We start from the raw sequence: 16,714 nt of genomic DNA on the forward strand, positions 1-16,714 counted from the left end.
ACTCAAACCAAAAAGTCTTGCACGACCGAACGTGCAAAGAGCCCCTCCTGCAGGACCGGACTATTGAGGGAGTATGAATTAACACTTGCGTTGAGGCCTGACAGATGTTTTCAAACATGTAGTCTGTGGGCCAACCCTGTGATAATAGCCTTGGCTTTGGCCGAAAGAGCCCTGAGACCTTCTGGGGGCTACTTCTTGGCCAATGCGCAGCAGAGCTTAATATAGAGGACTATCCGCCTTTATATGGTGTTTTTCTGCACTGCCTTCCCCTTCTTTGCACCAGTGAACCACACCAAGAGCTGTCTCCAACGTTTGGAGTCCAACCAACGATGAGGCAGATCAAAGAACATTAGACAGGAGAAGGATAGCCCAACATGCAACTGAGTCCTGACTTTTGTCTAAAAACAAACCTAGACCCCAACACTAGCTTGTCTGGAAAAAAAAGGTATTGCAAGGTGGCTACACCAAGAGAGCCTGGTATGAGCTGAAGTGATCACAATGAGAAAGACAGTTTTGGGAGGCAGGAGGCGCAGCCAGCAGCTGCACATGGGCTTGAAGCAAGTAAACAATAGGAATGTGAGCACCAAATTAAGATCCCATTGAGGAATAACAAATGGTTTAGGAGGCGATGATGTGTGTCAAAAGCATCACAAGAGGTGCTTTAAACAATGACAGTTGGTCCGATAAACATGTTAGATGGACTCTGTAGAAGGACGCTTAGAGGCAAGGATGCCATCTACATCTGCCGCGCAATCTCATTGGTTTAGAGTGGACAGGTTTCGGTGAAAAATCTTGTCCTGATGTTACGACAGAAGATCCTCCTGCAGTGGTAAGCCTGATCATAGGGAAATGCTTCTGGTTGCTAAAGTATCCTGGCCCAATAAGGAGCCAATAGAATCACTTGGGCCTGGTTGTTCCTGATCTTCTTCAGGACTCTGGACAGGAAAGGTATTGGCAGAAAGACCTACAGAGGTCCCAGGCTCCACTTTAGCTTGAATCTATCTCCTGAAAAGAGTGTTCTTGGGAATTCAAACATACGCAAGTCTTAACACTGCGTGTTTTTGATAGTTGCAAAATGATCCAGCCAGAGATCTCCCCACTGACAAATAATGCCTTGTGACACTACAACTGTAGAGAAGCAGTGTCTTTTGGCACAGGACGTAGGACGTCACTCTGCCCTGCATATTAAAATATCACATGGCGTTGGTATTGTTCATTAGAACCTGAACTCGCCTTCCCTTGATGGACTGCAGGAAGTCTTTTAATACCAGGATCCTCTTCCAAATGACCACCCCAACTCAGCAGGGATAAATCTATTGCCACTGTCAACTATGGGTGGGGAAGTGTGAGGGATCTGCCGCTGGTCAGGTTGCGGTCGATCAGCCCCCACTGCAATCTTGTGTAGCCTCTTCCGAAAGCTGAATGACATCTGACAGGTTTCCTTGGTGCTAGGCCCACTGAGACTTCAGGTCCAAAGGCAGAACCTGCACATGCCACCTGGCAAGCTGGGTGCTTGAGGAAAACAGGCCAAGAAGCCTTAGAGACACTTTCATAGAGATCCAGGATTGAGGCTTAAACACTAGGATCATAACCTGAATGTCCTGGCAGAGGAAAAGCCCTGTCAGAATATATAAGTGGTCCTCCGGGAGACGCTGTTTTTGAAGGCATGTCTGGAGGAGTGGAAAGGAAGGAGAAAGTTTATCTGCTCTGGGCAATTTGGAGCACCTACTGGTCTGAAATTAAGTTCTGCCACCCATGGAGATAACAGGTGATTCGACCTGCTACTGGGCGATTGTGCAACAAGTCATATAATTGAAATGGCTTGGAGGCAGCTGCTGGGGAGGTGGATGAGTTTTGGGTATTTCGTTGAACTGGGGACCCTGGTGGCTGGATTCCTGGAGTCTGCCGCTAAAGTCTTGGGAGGCCTTTTGCTGCTGAGGCATGGTCTGACAGGCTTCTGAAGAAATCCCCTTCTGAAGTCTCGAAAGGGATGAAATTGTTGGGGAAATGGATCTACAGCCGAAACTAGCCCAAAGAGAGTATACTGTTGACTTGAACTTCAAGGTTGAATCTGCCTTATCTACGAAGAACCATGTGGCATCAAATGGCATGTTTATCAGGGATCTGTGAACTTCACTACAAAACCCAAATGAACAAATCAAAGCACAGTGCTGAAGAACCACACTTGTCCCGACTGCCAAGAGAGTAGATAGAAAATTAAAATACCCCATCCCCACTTGAAACATACCTCAAATCAGACCGAGCGTTCAAACTGAACAAATACAAACCACCTGAGAAGAGTTCCCTTTACCCTTCTTCCATCTATGTATTTACCCTACCATATACTCACTCATCAGTCCATTCCTTCACCTTTCCATCTCTCCAGGCATTGTTACACCCATCCATCCACTCATCCATCCTTCTTTCACCCATCCACCTTACAATATGTTCATGCATCCATCGCCTTTTAATCATCCATTCACTCACTCACTTTTCTCCATCTATCCATTCTTCCGACCTTACATCCAGTCACACTTTTACCAGTGAGGCCTTTGACTCATCCATCCAAACTTTCGCCCTTCCATCTATCAATCCTTTCTTGCATCAATCCAGTCATTCTTTCATCCTTCATTTTACCTTTCTCCTGTCACCCGTCCTTTGTCCTTCAGTTCTTTTTTCCCTTTTCTATGTACCCATCTTTGTTCTCTCATTCGCACTTATTCTTTCATGATTTTCTCTTGCATGCTCATAGTTTTCCAATGTGTTTCTGTCTCTGCATTTTCTCCTATTTAATTATTTTCTTTACATGTTTCCTTCCATGTGCATGCTAGTTGAAAGCCCACACCCTCTCCAGGTGCTTCTTACCTGCAGACATAAGAGGCCTGTAAACAATAAATGAATGTTTATGATCCCAGTTCACCAAATTATCGGGCCCAGTGGCAGCCCCCACTTAAGATGCTAAAATGAGGGGTTCCCTATTCCACTGCCGACTGCCCTATCCAAGCAATTAGTAATGTTCAGACCTGAGAGAAATCTATACTTCGTGGCGTCCGGAACATCAGGAGTGACAAGGTGGAGGTTGGCATTGAGGTCTTCTTGTACAGTTGGGAAGATCTCTGATACCATGTCTCACAACACATGGGAGTATATACCCAGGAGGCAAAGCAAGTTCACTGAACGGAGGGAAACACTAAAGGAGGAGAACATGCGATTCACAAATGCTTCCATGTATTTTGACGCTGTCAAGCAATGTGTTTGGAAATGCATCTGGGTTCAGCACGCTTGTAGATGCCAGAACTACCAGGCTTTCTAGAATAGGATGTTGGAGGACAAAGGCAGCATCTCTTAGGGCAACAAATGCTCATGGCCATCCATGAACTACACATAACATCTGTGGGACTGCAGGATGGGCACATGAAAATATGTATCCTGCAGGTCAAAGGTAGCTATCCAGTTGCCTGGATCTAGGGCAAAGAGAACTTGGGCCTAAGTGAGCATTCTGAATGTATTCTTCCAGAGGTCTAAAAAATAGGATGAAGTCTTCACCCTTCCTCGGCACGAGGAAGTAGATAGAGTAGCAACCCTTCCCTACTCCAGAAGCTCCCACCCTCTCAACGGCGCCTTTGGCCAATTGAGTCTGCACCTCTGTGACAGAGAGAAAGCTGAGGAAATGAATGCAAGGTCATAGCCCTGTTGGAAGACCTGGAGAATTCATCTGTCACATTTGATACTCCCTCCCATTGGAAGAAAACATGATCCTGACTTCCAAATGGTGGCTGTGTGCAGCTTAGGGGAAGCTAAAGCAGCTTTGAGGCCGATGACCGAGGGGGAGGGGGATGGGTGAATCCAAGAATGGTGGTGAGTGGGTGATTCTGAATAGAACAGTGTGTCCATGGTGACGTGTACGATGTCTGCCTGATCCACATCCTCTGCCCCAAAAGGAGTGGAGTGACTACTGCACTAGTGGTGGACTTCGACAGTGCCTACATGCCCCTGGAGGAGCCACGAAAGAGTTGGAGCTTCTGAAGAAACGTTTGTGCAGGTGTAGACGAGACCCAAGAATGTGCAGAGGCTTGACTTTCTTTAAAGAGCTCCTGGGCACAATTAGACTTTTTGCCAAAAAGGCAGGACCAGTCAAAAGGCATATCCGTTAGAGACAACTTCATGTCCCTGGCAATGTTGAACCACACTAGCGTTCACCGCACGTCGTAAACAGTCAGTGGTATCCAGGATAGCTCTGATTGCATACTTTGCTGCATTCTGACCATCCCAGATGATCTTAGCCAAAGAGGGCCGAAACTCCTCTCGGACTGTCAGCAAGATCTTACTAGCCATGTCCCAAATGGTGTGTGTATAACAGCCTACTAGGCAGCGCACACTGACTGAACGCAATGCCAAGCTGGTGGGGCAGAACATCTATTTTCTGCCTCAATCCTTTTCGACTCCCTTTCTGGAGGGATCATAGGGAATGCGTTAGGGCTGACCTTACCGGTAGAAGCTTGACCACCAAACTATGTTGGGTGGTGCTTAAAGAGTCTTGAGGTTGTCTGGTGCTTATCTATCATGAATGACTATCTGTTTGTTTACTGGTGAACAAAAGAAGGGATTTGCCCATGCACACATATGTCCTAGGAGTTATCCAGCCCACCAGTACTTCCTTTAAGTCCATGTAAATGTCAACATCATCACCATAGTGTAAATCATTCCCATCATCTCTGTCATGACTATCAGGCTGATCAGAATCTGAAACAACAAACATTTGCAATGCAATAGGTCTCGTATTTGCGAGAGTTTAAGCTATTGGCATTATAAATGACAATGACTTTTATTTATATGTTTTGATAATTATCAAAACATATAAATAAGAGGAATTGTTATTTACAATGCCAATAGCTCAAACTTTCGTAAATGCGAGACCTATTCAAAGAAGCCGCCGCCATTGTCCTGGGCTGCTTATAAAGTGAAAGCGCGCACGGCGCACTGAGTGTTGCAGGAAAGCATGTCCCCATTAGCATTGAAATTGCCCGCACTTCCACATATAATAAGGGGGAAAACTATGGGGGGAGAAAAGGAGATGGGAGTTAAGTGGAACAAAATAGAGTAAAAGCTACAATAAGGTCAGGAAGAGGTGATAAATGTGTGCGAAAGAGGCAAAATAAAAGAAACAAATTACCAGACAGACCGTAAGCAACACACACAGAACACGACTCTATTCCTTTCCTCGGACACAAGAAATAAATGCACACATTAACACCAACAATTCAGTGAAACAAGTGTCTGTAAACCAGACAGTGGCCTCTGTTGTGGTGGTTGTGGCTGAACCTGCTAGAATATTGGGCTGAGGAGATAGTTCACTAACGTCTATGTGGGACCAGCCTGTGTAGAAAGAAATGCTGAAGTAAAGCAGCGCTAGCTTTTAAATCCATTTCCTTCCAGTTCCTGATTCAGTGTCAGGCTGGGGCCACTTATAGGCCAGTACATATAAGGAAATCTGAACTTCTGGTCATGGGTGATACATACCATTATATGTATGTCATATTCAGACAACATCATTCTGCAGATCTATAGCGATAGAGTTACACATAACAAGTAAATACACTGATGCACGCATGGATGCACACACGCATGCACACACACACATGCCCACAAACTGCTTGGAGAGAATCTAAAATGGGCATTAGCACCTGTAGGTAGACGCAGACATGCTTGCACAGTACACACACCCATAGGCAAAAGAACAGATACACAGCTTAGATGCCGCTCTGACAGAATGTGCCATGTTTATTGCCGTGCAGCTGTGAGCGCCGCAGTAGAGTCCCAAGGGAAAATGGTGGTGGGCCAAAACAGCTTCCAGAGACTTCTTCCATCTGCCGTGCCGGGACAGCACTCACTGTTTTCGGAAAATAAAGACAAACAAAACGCTGCTCGCCCTTCAGTGTGATGAATTGAAGGGTTGAAGTGTTTGGCATGCGGTGTGTAAGGTATGCTTGGTTAGGGACGGCACACCACATGGGATGATTACGGAGGCGCATAGAGTCAAATTTCGGGGCGGGGGCCAATTTTCACAGCAATAGGCAGAGCGGAGCTGCAGGGGCTCTAAGAAGGGGTGAAAAACAACAAAGCCTCATTCTCAAGCAAACGGTCTATTAAAGACTTGGGTGCGGCTGTGTGTGGGCCGGGAAGCGGTCTCAGCCCGGGCTGCCACACACGATGGAGAGGGTCGGGTGGGGGGTAGGGGGGGGGGGGAGTGTTAGGGTGGCGGATGGGTTGAAGCCCTTTGAGCCCAATGGGCCATAATACAGCATAGAAATAGTTTTTTCTTATACACCAATCAAAATGTTAAAACTGATTAAGGGTGCCAACTGACATAAGCAGTACCAGGAGGGAGGTCTTGAGAGATCTTTGGGCCTCGAACAAGACAGTTCCCATCCTTATTTGATTTTTAATCCTGATAGGGGTACCAGGTAATGTCCAATAAAATACTTATTTCAGTTGGCACCCTTAATCAGTTTTAACATTTCCTATTAACTGCACTTTAGTCGCACTATTATTTCTGACACTTGGTGATTGGTACACATCACATCACATTTTATGTTACATGTTGTCTGACATTTATGGTTTATTTGTTGAGTGACATTCATTGTTTTGTTTCCCCCTCCCCTAATGCTCCGCCCTGTGTGTGGCTACACCAGGGCGTATTGCAAGCAGGCCCAATGATGGTAGAATGTCACATACTTCGGTATGTGAGTGAGGGCAACTTTTTCCAATAATTGGATTCCCCTATGTCTACGTCTCATTGTGGTTGCTCGTTTTGTGTGTACTCTACCACCCCCCTTGTGTGTTCACGTGATTTCCTGTGGGGGCCTGGGGTGGTTGAGTGAGGAGCCCTCACCCCTTCTTTGTGTGAGATAGACTTTCAATGTCACACAAATGGCCCTCAGCTCCACAAGGTTGTTAAGGAGCCGGGACTCTGCAGCAGACCAGATCCCTCTGATCTCCAACTCTCCCAGATGGCCACTCCAACCCAGAAGACTTGCATTGGTCACCACTGTCAGCTCTGGGTGTGGAAGGGAGAGGGGTGTACCACTGAACCAATCGCGGTTCAATAGCCACCACTACAACTCTTTTGCAGTTTCCTCCGAAATATAAACATGGCCAGACAGGTCTCCCTTGATGTTGGCCCCAATGAGACTTCAGATCCCACTACAGAGTGGGCATAGGCCATCTGGCGTGCTCACCCGGAAGGATATATGTACAGAACTGCTCTTCATCGAACACTTGGGAACTACCTAGGATTCCTTACCTCTTTTTTCTGCATAATTAATACACCATTCTATGTATAAAAGGCACACATTGAGGAACCATGAAGCTAAAAAGTACACTATGCTAAGCAACTATAAAAGGAAAAAGCATTTGCGCAATACAAGTATTTGATGCATAAACATGGCTCTGTAAAAGAAAAATATGCAGCTGGGGCTAAGGTCAGCTCAGCATATGTCCGCTGTCGTTTCCGTCATTCTACTCACCGTGTGATGAATGGTGGGAGACATGCTATCAACTTCATCCTCATCTGACAAATCTGCAATATTTACAGAGTTTAAGTCTGCAATGTCATCTACATCTTCCTCGCCAGTCAAGGTTGTGAGTGTGTTTCCAAGAGCATTAAGCCTCTTTCCAATATTAGGATCCATATGGACATCAATTCCACACATCTTCCATAGCACATTGAGAGTCCAGGTTCCAGCACTATTGCTTTCTTTAAAAAAAAAATATGCAGACAAAGCAGACGATTATTCAATGAATACTGAAAAACTATTTGTATTACTAACAAGAGATATTAAATACACATGCACATAATCTCGAAACAATACTCATTTTGACCCTCAGGACCAAAAGTGTAGGTTTCTTTTTCTCATTTTGTAATAAGCAACATGGGACAAAGTATCACCAACCACATATAAACAAAACATTGACATTTACAGTGTAGTGTATAAATACAGAGTCATACATTTATTTAAATGCAGCACCATGAAAGCCTAGCAGAGAGTCCTTAGTTTCTAATATGTTGTATTTTCCACAAACTTTGCTCCAAATAAAAGACAAAAGCAATATGTTGATTTTTTTTTTAAATAAGCCAAATGTATTTATTTTTCAATGAACACAAGAAAAAAGCCCGTAGAAGGCCCACCATATTCCCCATATTTTCCGGAATTATTTAGGGCAGCCTCTGAACTTCCTGTTTAGTGCAACAGCCCATGTCCGTGCACAAGCAATCAAAGCAGCTCCTTCAGTGGTCGTCTCGGCACAAAGCACAAGTTACTTACCTTCGATAACGATATATCTGTAAGAAACATTAGTTAGTGATAGATTCCTTACCTTAGAATATCCCCAGGCGTCAGACTGGATCCAGAAAGTTTTCATCAGCAGTACCCCTGCGCTTCGGACGGTGCGTTGTGCGGCTTCGCATCCGTTACTGGCGTCGTAGGCGCTCAGATTACATTACGGAGACTACTTAGGCGTCAGTTCTGTACATAACTTTCAGCGCCAGGAACGCAGAGCCATGCAAGAAACTGACCATAGGTGTATAAAACTAGGGTCCTAAAAGGAATGACCTTAACCCTAGTAATCAGTTCGCAGAACGGGGAGGATGGGTGGGATGGTAAGGAATCTATCACTAACTAATGTTTCTTACATGTATATCGTTGCCGAAGGTAAGTAACTTGTGCATCTGAAAGAAACAAGTTAGTGATAGATTCCCTACCTTAAAATAGATACCCCAGCAATACCAACCCTGGCGGAGAGTCTGCGAACCAAGATCACACCAGAAAGTCTAGGAGAACAGAACGGCCAAAGAAGCAGTCTTTCCGGACTTGGCTGTCCAGGCAGTAGTGCTTGGTAAAAGTGTGTAGAAAGGCCCATGTAGCAGCCTGATAGATGTCCTGCAAGGGAACACTGCATCCCAAGGCAGTAGTGGCTGCTGTTGCCCTAGTAGAATGGGCACGCAGCCCCGCAGGAGCCTCCTTCTTAGCCAACGAGTAACAGGCTTTGATGCACAGAACGACCAACCAAGAGATGGTCTGTTTGTGCACAGCCCGACCTTTCTTGGAGCCCAGGTAGCCAACAAAAAGTTGGTCAGTCACCCAGAACTGTTGTGTGCGCTTCAGATAGAACGAGAGCGCACGTTTTGGGTCCAGACGGTGGAGCCTCTCTTCCGCTTTTGAAGGATGCAGAGGCGGAAAGAAGGTGGACAAAGTGATGATCAACCCGATGTAGAAGGGCATGACAACCTTTGGCAGGAAAGAAGGACGAGTCCTTAAAACCACTTACGCACGGGAGGAAACATGTGCGTAATGCCTTTCAGAAGCAATTAACAACTAGGGAATTAAAAAGAGAAGGCTGATCTGGAAGCCATAGAAAGGCGGAAATGGCGGAGAGATACCGGGCCAAAGAGAGAAGGAACAGAAGAACCTCGGAATGAGGGGTCAAAAAGGGATCCACAGCCTTTGTTGTGTACCATGCCACAAATTTGTTCCACCTACAGGTGTATACCATCTTAGTGGAGGGACGCCTGGCTGCCAGAATAATATTACAGACTTCGGAAGGAAGGTCGAAAGCTGTCAACTGTCGCCGCTCAATGTCCACGCATGGAGGTGGAGGCTGGACAGGTTCAGGTGGAGGACTGTCCCCTGCTGCTGCGAAAGAAGATCCTCCCGAAGAGGCAGTCGGATCCGGGGATCGATCGCCCGGCTGAGTAGCTTGGGATACCAGTATCTACGTGCCCAATCCGGAGCCACAAGAATGACTTGGGCCCAGTCGCGTCTGGTCTTCATCAGCAATCTGGGCAGAGGTGGCAAGGGCGGAAAGGCGTACAATAGACCACAGCTCCACTCGTGACAAAAAGAGTCACAGAGCGAGCTCTGCCGTAGAAATTCCAACGTGCAGAACTGATAACATTGCGCGTTCTCTTCAGTGGCGAATAGATCTAACCAAGGCTCTCCCCACTGTTGAAAGAGACCTTGCGCCACATACGAGTCCAGACACCACTTGTGATCCATCATGCACCGACGGCTGAGTTCGCTCGCCCTGGCATTCAGGGAACCTGCCAGGTGTTGAACAACCAGGGTGATGCCCTGATGTTCCAGCCATGTCCAGAGGTGCAGAGCCTCCTGACATAGGGTCCATGACCCCACCCCACCTTGCTTGTATCAGTAGCACATGGTGGTGGTGTAGTCTGTGAACACCTGCACTACACTTCCCCGGACAGAGGGAAGGAATGCTTTCAGTGCAAGTCGAATCGCCCGAAGCGCCAACATGTTGATGTGGAGCTGGGATTCTGCCAGAGACCAGAGGCCTCTGATCTCTGCCTCTCCCATGTGGCCACCCCAAACCAGGAAGGACGCATCTGTCACCACTGTGTGCTCCGGTTGGGGAAGGGAGAGAGATCTGCCATGGACCCAATCGCGATTCATGAGCCACCACTGCAGCTGTCTCGCAGTGCCCTCCGAGATCAGGACGTGGTCGGACAGTTTGCCCTGATGCTGTGCCCCCTGAAACTTCAGGTCCCACTGCAGAGCCCGCATCCGCCACCTGGCGTGATGCACCAGCAGGATGCAGGAGGCCATCAGTCCCAGAAGCCGTAGGCTCATCCTGACCGAAACTCGGGATAAAGGTTGAAAGATCGGAATCAGAGCCTGAATATCCCGAACCTGCTACTCGGGAGGATAAACCCAAAACTGCGCCCAGAACCGCTCTTATGAAGAGGAGCTTCTGAGAGGGAATCAAGTGCGACTTCGGCACGTTGATGGAGAACCCCAGCAAAGGCAGGAGGTCGGCCATAGTCTGGAGGTGGGAGACGATTGTCTGGGGCGAGCCCGCCTTCAACAACCAGCCGTCGAGATAGGGGAAGACTGGAACCCCTGATCTGCACAGATGAGCTGCGACCACCGCCATCCCTTTCGTTAACCCGTGAGGGGCACTGGTGAGGCTGAAGGGGAGCACGGTAAACTGAAAGTGCTCTTGGCCTACCGTGAACCGCAGGTAGCGCCGGTGTGCCGGCAGGATAGGAATATGGAAATAAGCGTCTTGGAAGTCCAACGCTATCAACCAGTCTCCAGGGTCTAGGACAGCCAGAGCCTGAGCTAAAGTAAGCATCTTGAACTTCTCCTTCCGGAGGAAGACGTTGACGCTCCTGAGGTCCAAGATAGGGCGCAGGCCATCTTTGCCCTTCTTGGGACCCAGAAAGTAGTGGGAATAACAACCACGCCCTACTTCTGGTCCAGGAACGCGCTCAATAGCCCCCTTGGCCAAGAGGGCCATAACTTCCTCCTGCAGAAGTTGCAAGTGGTCCCCCGACATGCGGTGGTATTGCGGTGTCATGGCTGGAGGGGTCGCCTCAAAGGGGAGGGAGTAACCCCTTCGGATGATTTGCAGCACCCACCTGTACGAAGGGATGGTACGCCAGTGGAGAAGGTGATGGCGAACCCCGTCTCCCACTGGCGTGGAATGGGCCTGAAAGCTTGGACTAGGAAGGCTTTGAGACAGATGTTACGGGAGCGGATGTGGACTGACCGGCTCTCTGACCCCCCCCTGCTCGCCACGACGGAATGCTCGTCCATGACCGCATTGAGGTTGGTTCTGTGGCCTGTGGCTGGAGGAACGTGCAAGGGCGCCCCTTCCTTTGCCACGAAAGGGACGAAAAGCTGAAATTTTCTGGCGTTGGGCTGAAAGGCCCAAGGACTTGGCAATAGCCCTTGAGTCCTTAAAGCGCTCTAGCGCGCTATCTGCCTTGTCGCCAAAGAGGCAACGGCCATCAAAAGGCATGGCCATGAGAGTGCTCTTGACATCCCCTGAAAAGATGGTGGACCTCAGCCAGGCGTGACGAAGAATCGCCACTATCGATGCAATCGCTCTGCCCAGCGAGTCCGTGGTGTCAAGATGACATCGAATGGAGTATCGTGTTGCATCCCACCCCTCAGCAAGAGCTTGGGCGAGCCGTGTCTTGGCCTCCTCCGGACACTGGGGCAGCAAGTCCGCCACCGTATCCCACAGAGAGTGGATGTAAAGGCCCAAAAGGCATGCAGTATTAATGGACCGCAACCCTAGACTGACAGAAGAAAACAGTTTCTTGTCAAACTGTTCCAGCCTTTTGGATTCCCGGTCCGGAGGAGCGGCAGGGAATGCGGTTTGGGACGTGGAGGTCTGGATAACCAGGCTCTCAGGGGTGGGATGGGTGGACAGAAAGCAGGGGTGGCCCGGAGCAGGGCGGTGGCGCCGGGCCACGTTCCAATTCACAGGAGGAAGTGTGGTGGGCTTGGACTAAGTGCCCATCAGAACGTCAGTGAGAGCCTCATTGAACTGCAGCAGAGGCTCCGAAGAGCTTACAGGAGGTTGAAGCACCTCGGTGAGGAGGTTAGTCCTCACGGCCGCTGCAGGGAGCTCAAGGCCCAGGGCCGTGGCCGCCCTGCGCAGCACCACAGCATAAGTTGCCCCCTCCTCCGTAGCCACGGAAGGAGGTGAGAGAAAACCAGTATCAGGCGAAGTGTCTAGACCACTGGCCTCCCCCAGCTCATCCTGCCCAGTCCTGTCTTAACTGGCACTGCTGCGCCAAAGGGTCCTCAGACCCCTCCCAGTCCTCCCCTACATCCGTGTCCTGATAAACAGGCAAAAATGACGGAGCCGGGCATAGGTGAAAAGCTCATCAGTCGGAGACGGCGGAGCCGCTCCGACGCCGAGCCTGGGCTAAAACCAGGGATGGTGTTGTCCGAGGACGGCCCCGGAGGTGGCACTTTTCGGGCTCGGCGCCAGCGGAGGAGTCGTAAGGTCAACTGGCGTCAACCGAGATCCAGGCCTGGAACCTACGAGGTACTGCGGCGCCGGGACAGAAGTCTCGGCGGCGCTGGTACCGAAGTCGCCGGCGGCGCCAAGGCCGAAGCTGCGGGCAACACAGGGCAAGGACCCCCAGTCGTACCCGCGGGGCCCTAAGGCATGCCACGAAGAAGTCTCTGATCTGCTCCGGAGTCGCATTGAGTCCAGGGACCGGAGGGTATGGGGCCGGATGCGACTGCGCGGGCCCCACCGGAGCTGCGTGGGAGGCACCACCTGAACCCTCGGACGAGTCGCACGACCGGCAAGGGGAAGTAAAAGAGCCATGCTTCTTTGACTTCTTTTTGCCATACCTCGACTTACCCGAGTGCGAGAACTTGGATACAGACGATCGATGATGACTGCGGCTCCGCGACCGGTCCCACGACCTCCTCCTTGACCGGGACCTCAAGCAGCGCGGAGCCGACTGTCGGAGCTCGAGGAGCTTACTGGAATGCTCCCGCCTAGCCTTCGATGTCAAGGCCCAGCAGTCGGGGCACAACTCGTCATCGTGGTCGGCCCCCAAACAATAGAGACAACGGCGGTGGGGGTCGGTAACCGACATCATTCGGTGACAGGCGTCACAGGCTTGAAATCGGGCATCCCTACTGGCACCAGGAGTCGAGTCGACTCGAAAAAGATAGACAAAAAGTCCAAAAAGTTAGTCAAAAAATGACTAAGGGTACGTGCTCTTCCCAGTTCTGCGCTTGCTGGCGCGGAAAAAAGAATAACTGACGTCAGCGCACGAGGGCCGCGTCTAAGTACTCCAGCGACGTCATTCCGGCGATCACGACGCCGACGACGGACGAGGAGCCACAGGACGACCGCTACCGACGCGCAGGGGTACAGCTGACGAAAACTTTCCGGATCCAGTCTGACATCTGGGGTTATTCTAAGGTAAGGAATCTAACAGTAACGGGTTTCTTTCAAATATGCCTTGTATACGTGTGCAGCGATGACCACGTAGCTGCCTGACAGATGTCATTTAGAAGAACTCCTCGTCCCAAAGCAGTAGTGGCTGCAGTCGCCCTGGTGGAATGGGCGCGTAGCCTCACTGGAAGCTCCTTCTTTGCTACAGAATAGCAGGCTTTGATTCACAAAACGACCAATCTGGAGATAGTCCGCTTGGGTGCGACCCGACCTTTCTTGGCACCCACGAAGCCAACCAAGAGCTGGTCATCCACAGGGAACTGTTTGGTGCAATCCAAATAAAAGGAAAGCGCATGTTTTGGGTCCAGACGTTGGAGTCTCTTTTCCTCTTTCGAAGAAAACGGAAGCGGAAAGGACGTGGGCAAAGTGATGGTTTGCCCAATGTGAAAGGAGGTAACAACCGTGGGAAGGAAGGATGGACGAGTACGGAGGACAACTTTGTCGGCTGCAAAGAGAGAAAAGGAGGCTTTGATTAAAGGGCCTGGAGCTCACTCACTCGTCTGGCAGATGTGATGGCCACGAGAAATGCAGTTTTAAGAGTTAAAAGCCTCAAGGGACAGTTGTGAAGCGGCTTAAAGGAAGCGCACATTAAATAGGTTAAGACGAGGTTCAAGTCCCACTGAGGCATAACGAAGGGAATAGGAGGAAAGAGATGAGTTATGCCTTTTAAGAAACGGTTTAAAACCGGGCACTTGAAGAGAGGAAGCTGATCAGGAAAACGAAGAAAGGCAGAAATGGCCAAAAGATAGCCCTTGATAGTGCCCTGAGCAGAGCCCTGCTAGGCCAAAGAGAGAAGGAACAAGAAAACCTCAGAAAGAGGGGCAAAAAGGGGATCCACGGCCTTTGCTGTGCACCATGCCACAAATTTGTTCCACCAGCAGGCGTATACCGTCTTAGTGGAGGGACGCCTGGCTGCCAAGATTACATCACAAACTTCAGGAGGCAAGTCAAAAGACGTCAACTGCCGCAGCTCAATCTCCACGCAAGGAGGTGGAGGCTGGACAGGTTCGGGTGGAGGACCGTCCCCTGCTGCTGCGACAGAAGATCCTCCAGAAGAGGAAGTCGGATCAGAGGATCGATGGCCATGTTCAGCAGCTCGGGATACCAGACTCTTCGTGCCCAATCCGGACCCACCAGAATGACTTGGGCCTGGTCGCGCCTGATCTTCTTCAGCACTCTGGGCAGAAGTATAATAGGCGGAAAGGCGTACAACAGACCGAAACTCCACTCGCGCTGAAAAGCGTTGCCTAGCGAGTGCCGCCTTGGAAATTTCAACACGCAGAATTGCTGACATCACGCGTTCTCTTCGGTGGCAAAAAGATCTAATCAAGGTTCTACCCACTGCTGAAAGAGACCTTGCACCACCTCCGAGTGAAGACGCCATTCGTGATCCATCATGCACCTGCGGCTAAGTTTGTCTGCCGTGGAGTTCAGGGAACCTGCCAGGTGTTGAACCACCAGGGATAAGCCCTGATGTTCCAGCCATGTCCAGAGGCGAAGGACCTTCTGACATAGAGTCCGCGACCCCACCCCGCCCTGTCTGTTGCAGTACCACATGGCGGTGGTGTTGTCTGTGAACACCTGCTCTACTCTTCCCCGGACAGAGGGAAGGAATGCCTTCAATGCAAGACAAATCGCCTGGAGCTCCAGAAGGTTGATGTGGAGCCCAGAGGCCTCTGATCTCTGCCTCTTCCATGTGGCCGCAGAAGGGATCCGTCAGTCACCACTGTGTGCTCTGGTTGGGGAAGGGAGAGGGATCTGCAGTTGATCCAATCCTGGTTTGTGAGCCACCACTGCAATTGACATGCAGTGCCCTCCGAGATTTGGACGCAATCAAACAGATTCTCCTGATGCTGCGCCCACAGGGACTTCAGGTCCCACGGCACAGCCTGCATATGCCACCTGGCATGATCGACCAGCAGGATGCAGGAGGCCATGAGGCACAGCAGCCTCTGAGTCATCCTGACCGAAATACGGGATAGAGGCTGAAAGATCGGAATCATAGCCCAAATATCCAGGACTTGCTGTTCTGGAGGATAAACCCGAAACTGCGTTGTGTCAAGAACCACTCCGATAAAGAGGAGCTTCTGAGAGGGGATCAGGTGTGACTTCGGTACATTGATGGAGAACTCCAGTGAATGCAGGAGGTCGGTCGTAGTCTGGAGGTGGGAGACGACAGTCTGGGGCGAGCCCGCCTTCAACAGCCAGGCGTCGAGATATGGGAAGACTGGAACCCCTGATCTGCGCAGATGTGCTGTGACCACCACCATCACTTTCGTGAACACCCAAGGGGCGCTGGTAAGGTCAAAGGGGAACACAGTAATCTGAAGGTGGTTGTGACCTACCGTGAACCGCAGGCAACGCCAGTGGGCCAGCAGGATGGGGAAGTGAAAATAAGCATCCTGAAAGTCTAACGCTACCATCCAGTCTCCAGGGTCGAGGGCAGACAAGACCTGAGCGAGCATCAACATCTTGAACTTCTCCTTCTGGAGGAAGTGGTTGATGTTCCTGAGATCAAAGATAGGTAACAGGCCCTTATCCTTCTTGGGCACCAGAAAGTAGTGGGAGTAACAACCATGACCTACTTCTGGGACAGGAACGAGCTTGATGGCTCCCTAGGCCAGAAGAGCCGTAACTTCCTGTTGGAGAAGGCCCAGGTGATCCTCCGACATACGGTGGTACTGGGGTGGGATGGCTGGAGGGGTGGCCTTGAAGGGGAGGGAGTAGCCCCTTCGGACTATCTGCAAAACCCACCTGTCCGACGTGACGGTGCACCAGTGGGGGAGGTGATAGCGAATCTTCCCGCCCACTGGCATTTGATGGGCCTGAAATTTCGGACTAGAAAGGCTTAGAGGCTGCTGCAGAGGGGGGATTGGTGGACTGGCCCGCCCGCTGGCCCCCTGAACCACAACGGTGGTTCCCA

The 16,714-nt window shown here is 50.2% G+C and overlaps 1 protein-coding gene across 15 annotated transcripts in view; it reads right to left on the bottom strand.

Moving 5' to 3' along the window:
• The window catches only part of BLTP1 (bridge-like lipid transfer protein family member 1), a 2,102,388-nt gene that overhangs the window by 654,003 nt on the left and 1,431,671 nt on the right, over positions 1-16,714 (bottom strand). For all 15 annotated transcript variants that reach the window (XM_078676841.1, XM_078676840.1, XM_078676839.1 and 12 more), the window contains one exon: positions 7,527-7,756. In XM_078676841.1, the coding sequence (XP_078532967.1) occupies positions 7,527-7,756 (230 nt within the window). The remainder of the gene's footprint in view (positions 1-7,526; positions 7,757-16,714) is intronic.

This window comes from Lissotriton helveticus, chromosome 2_1 (genome assembly GCF_964261635.1).
Source record: "Lissotriton helveticus chromosome 2_1, aLisHel1.1, whole genome shotgun sequence".
Classification (NCBI taxonomy): Eukaryota; Metazoa; Chordata; class Amphibia; order Caudata; family Salamandridae; genus Lissotriton; species Lissotriton helveticus.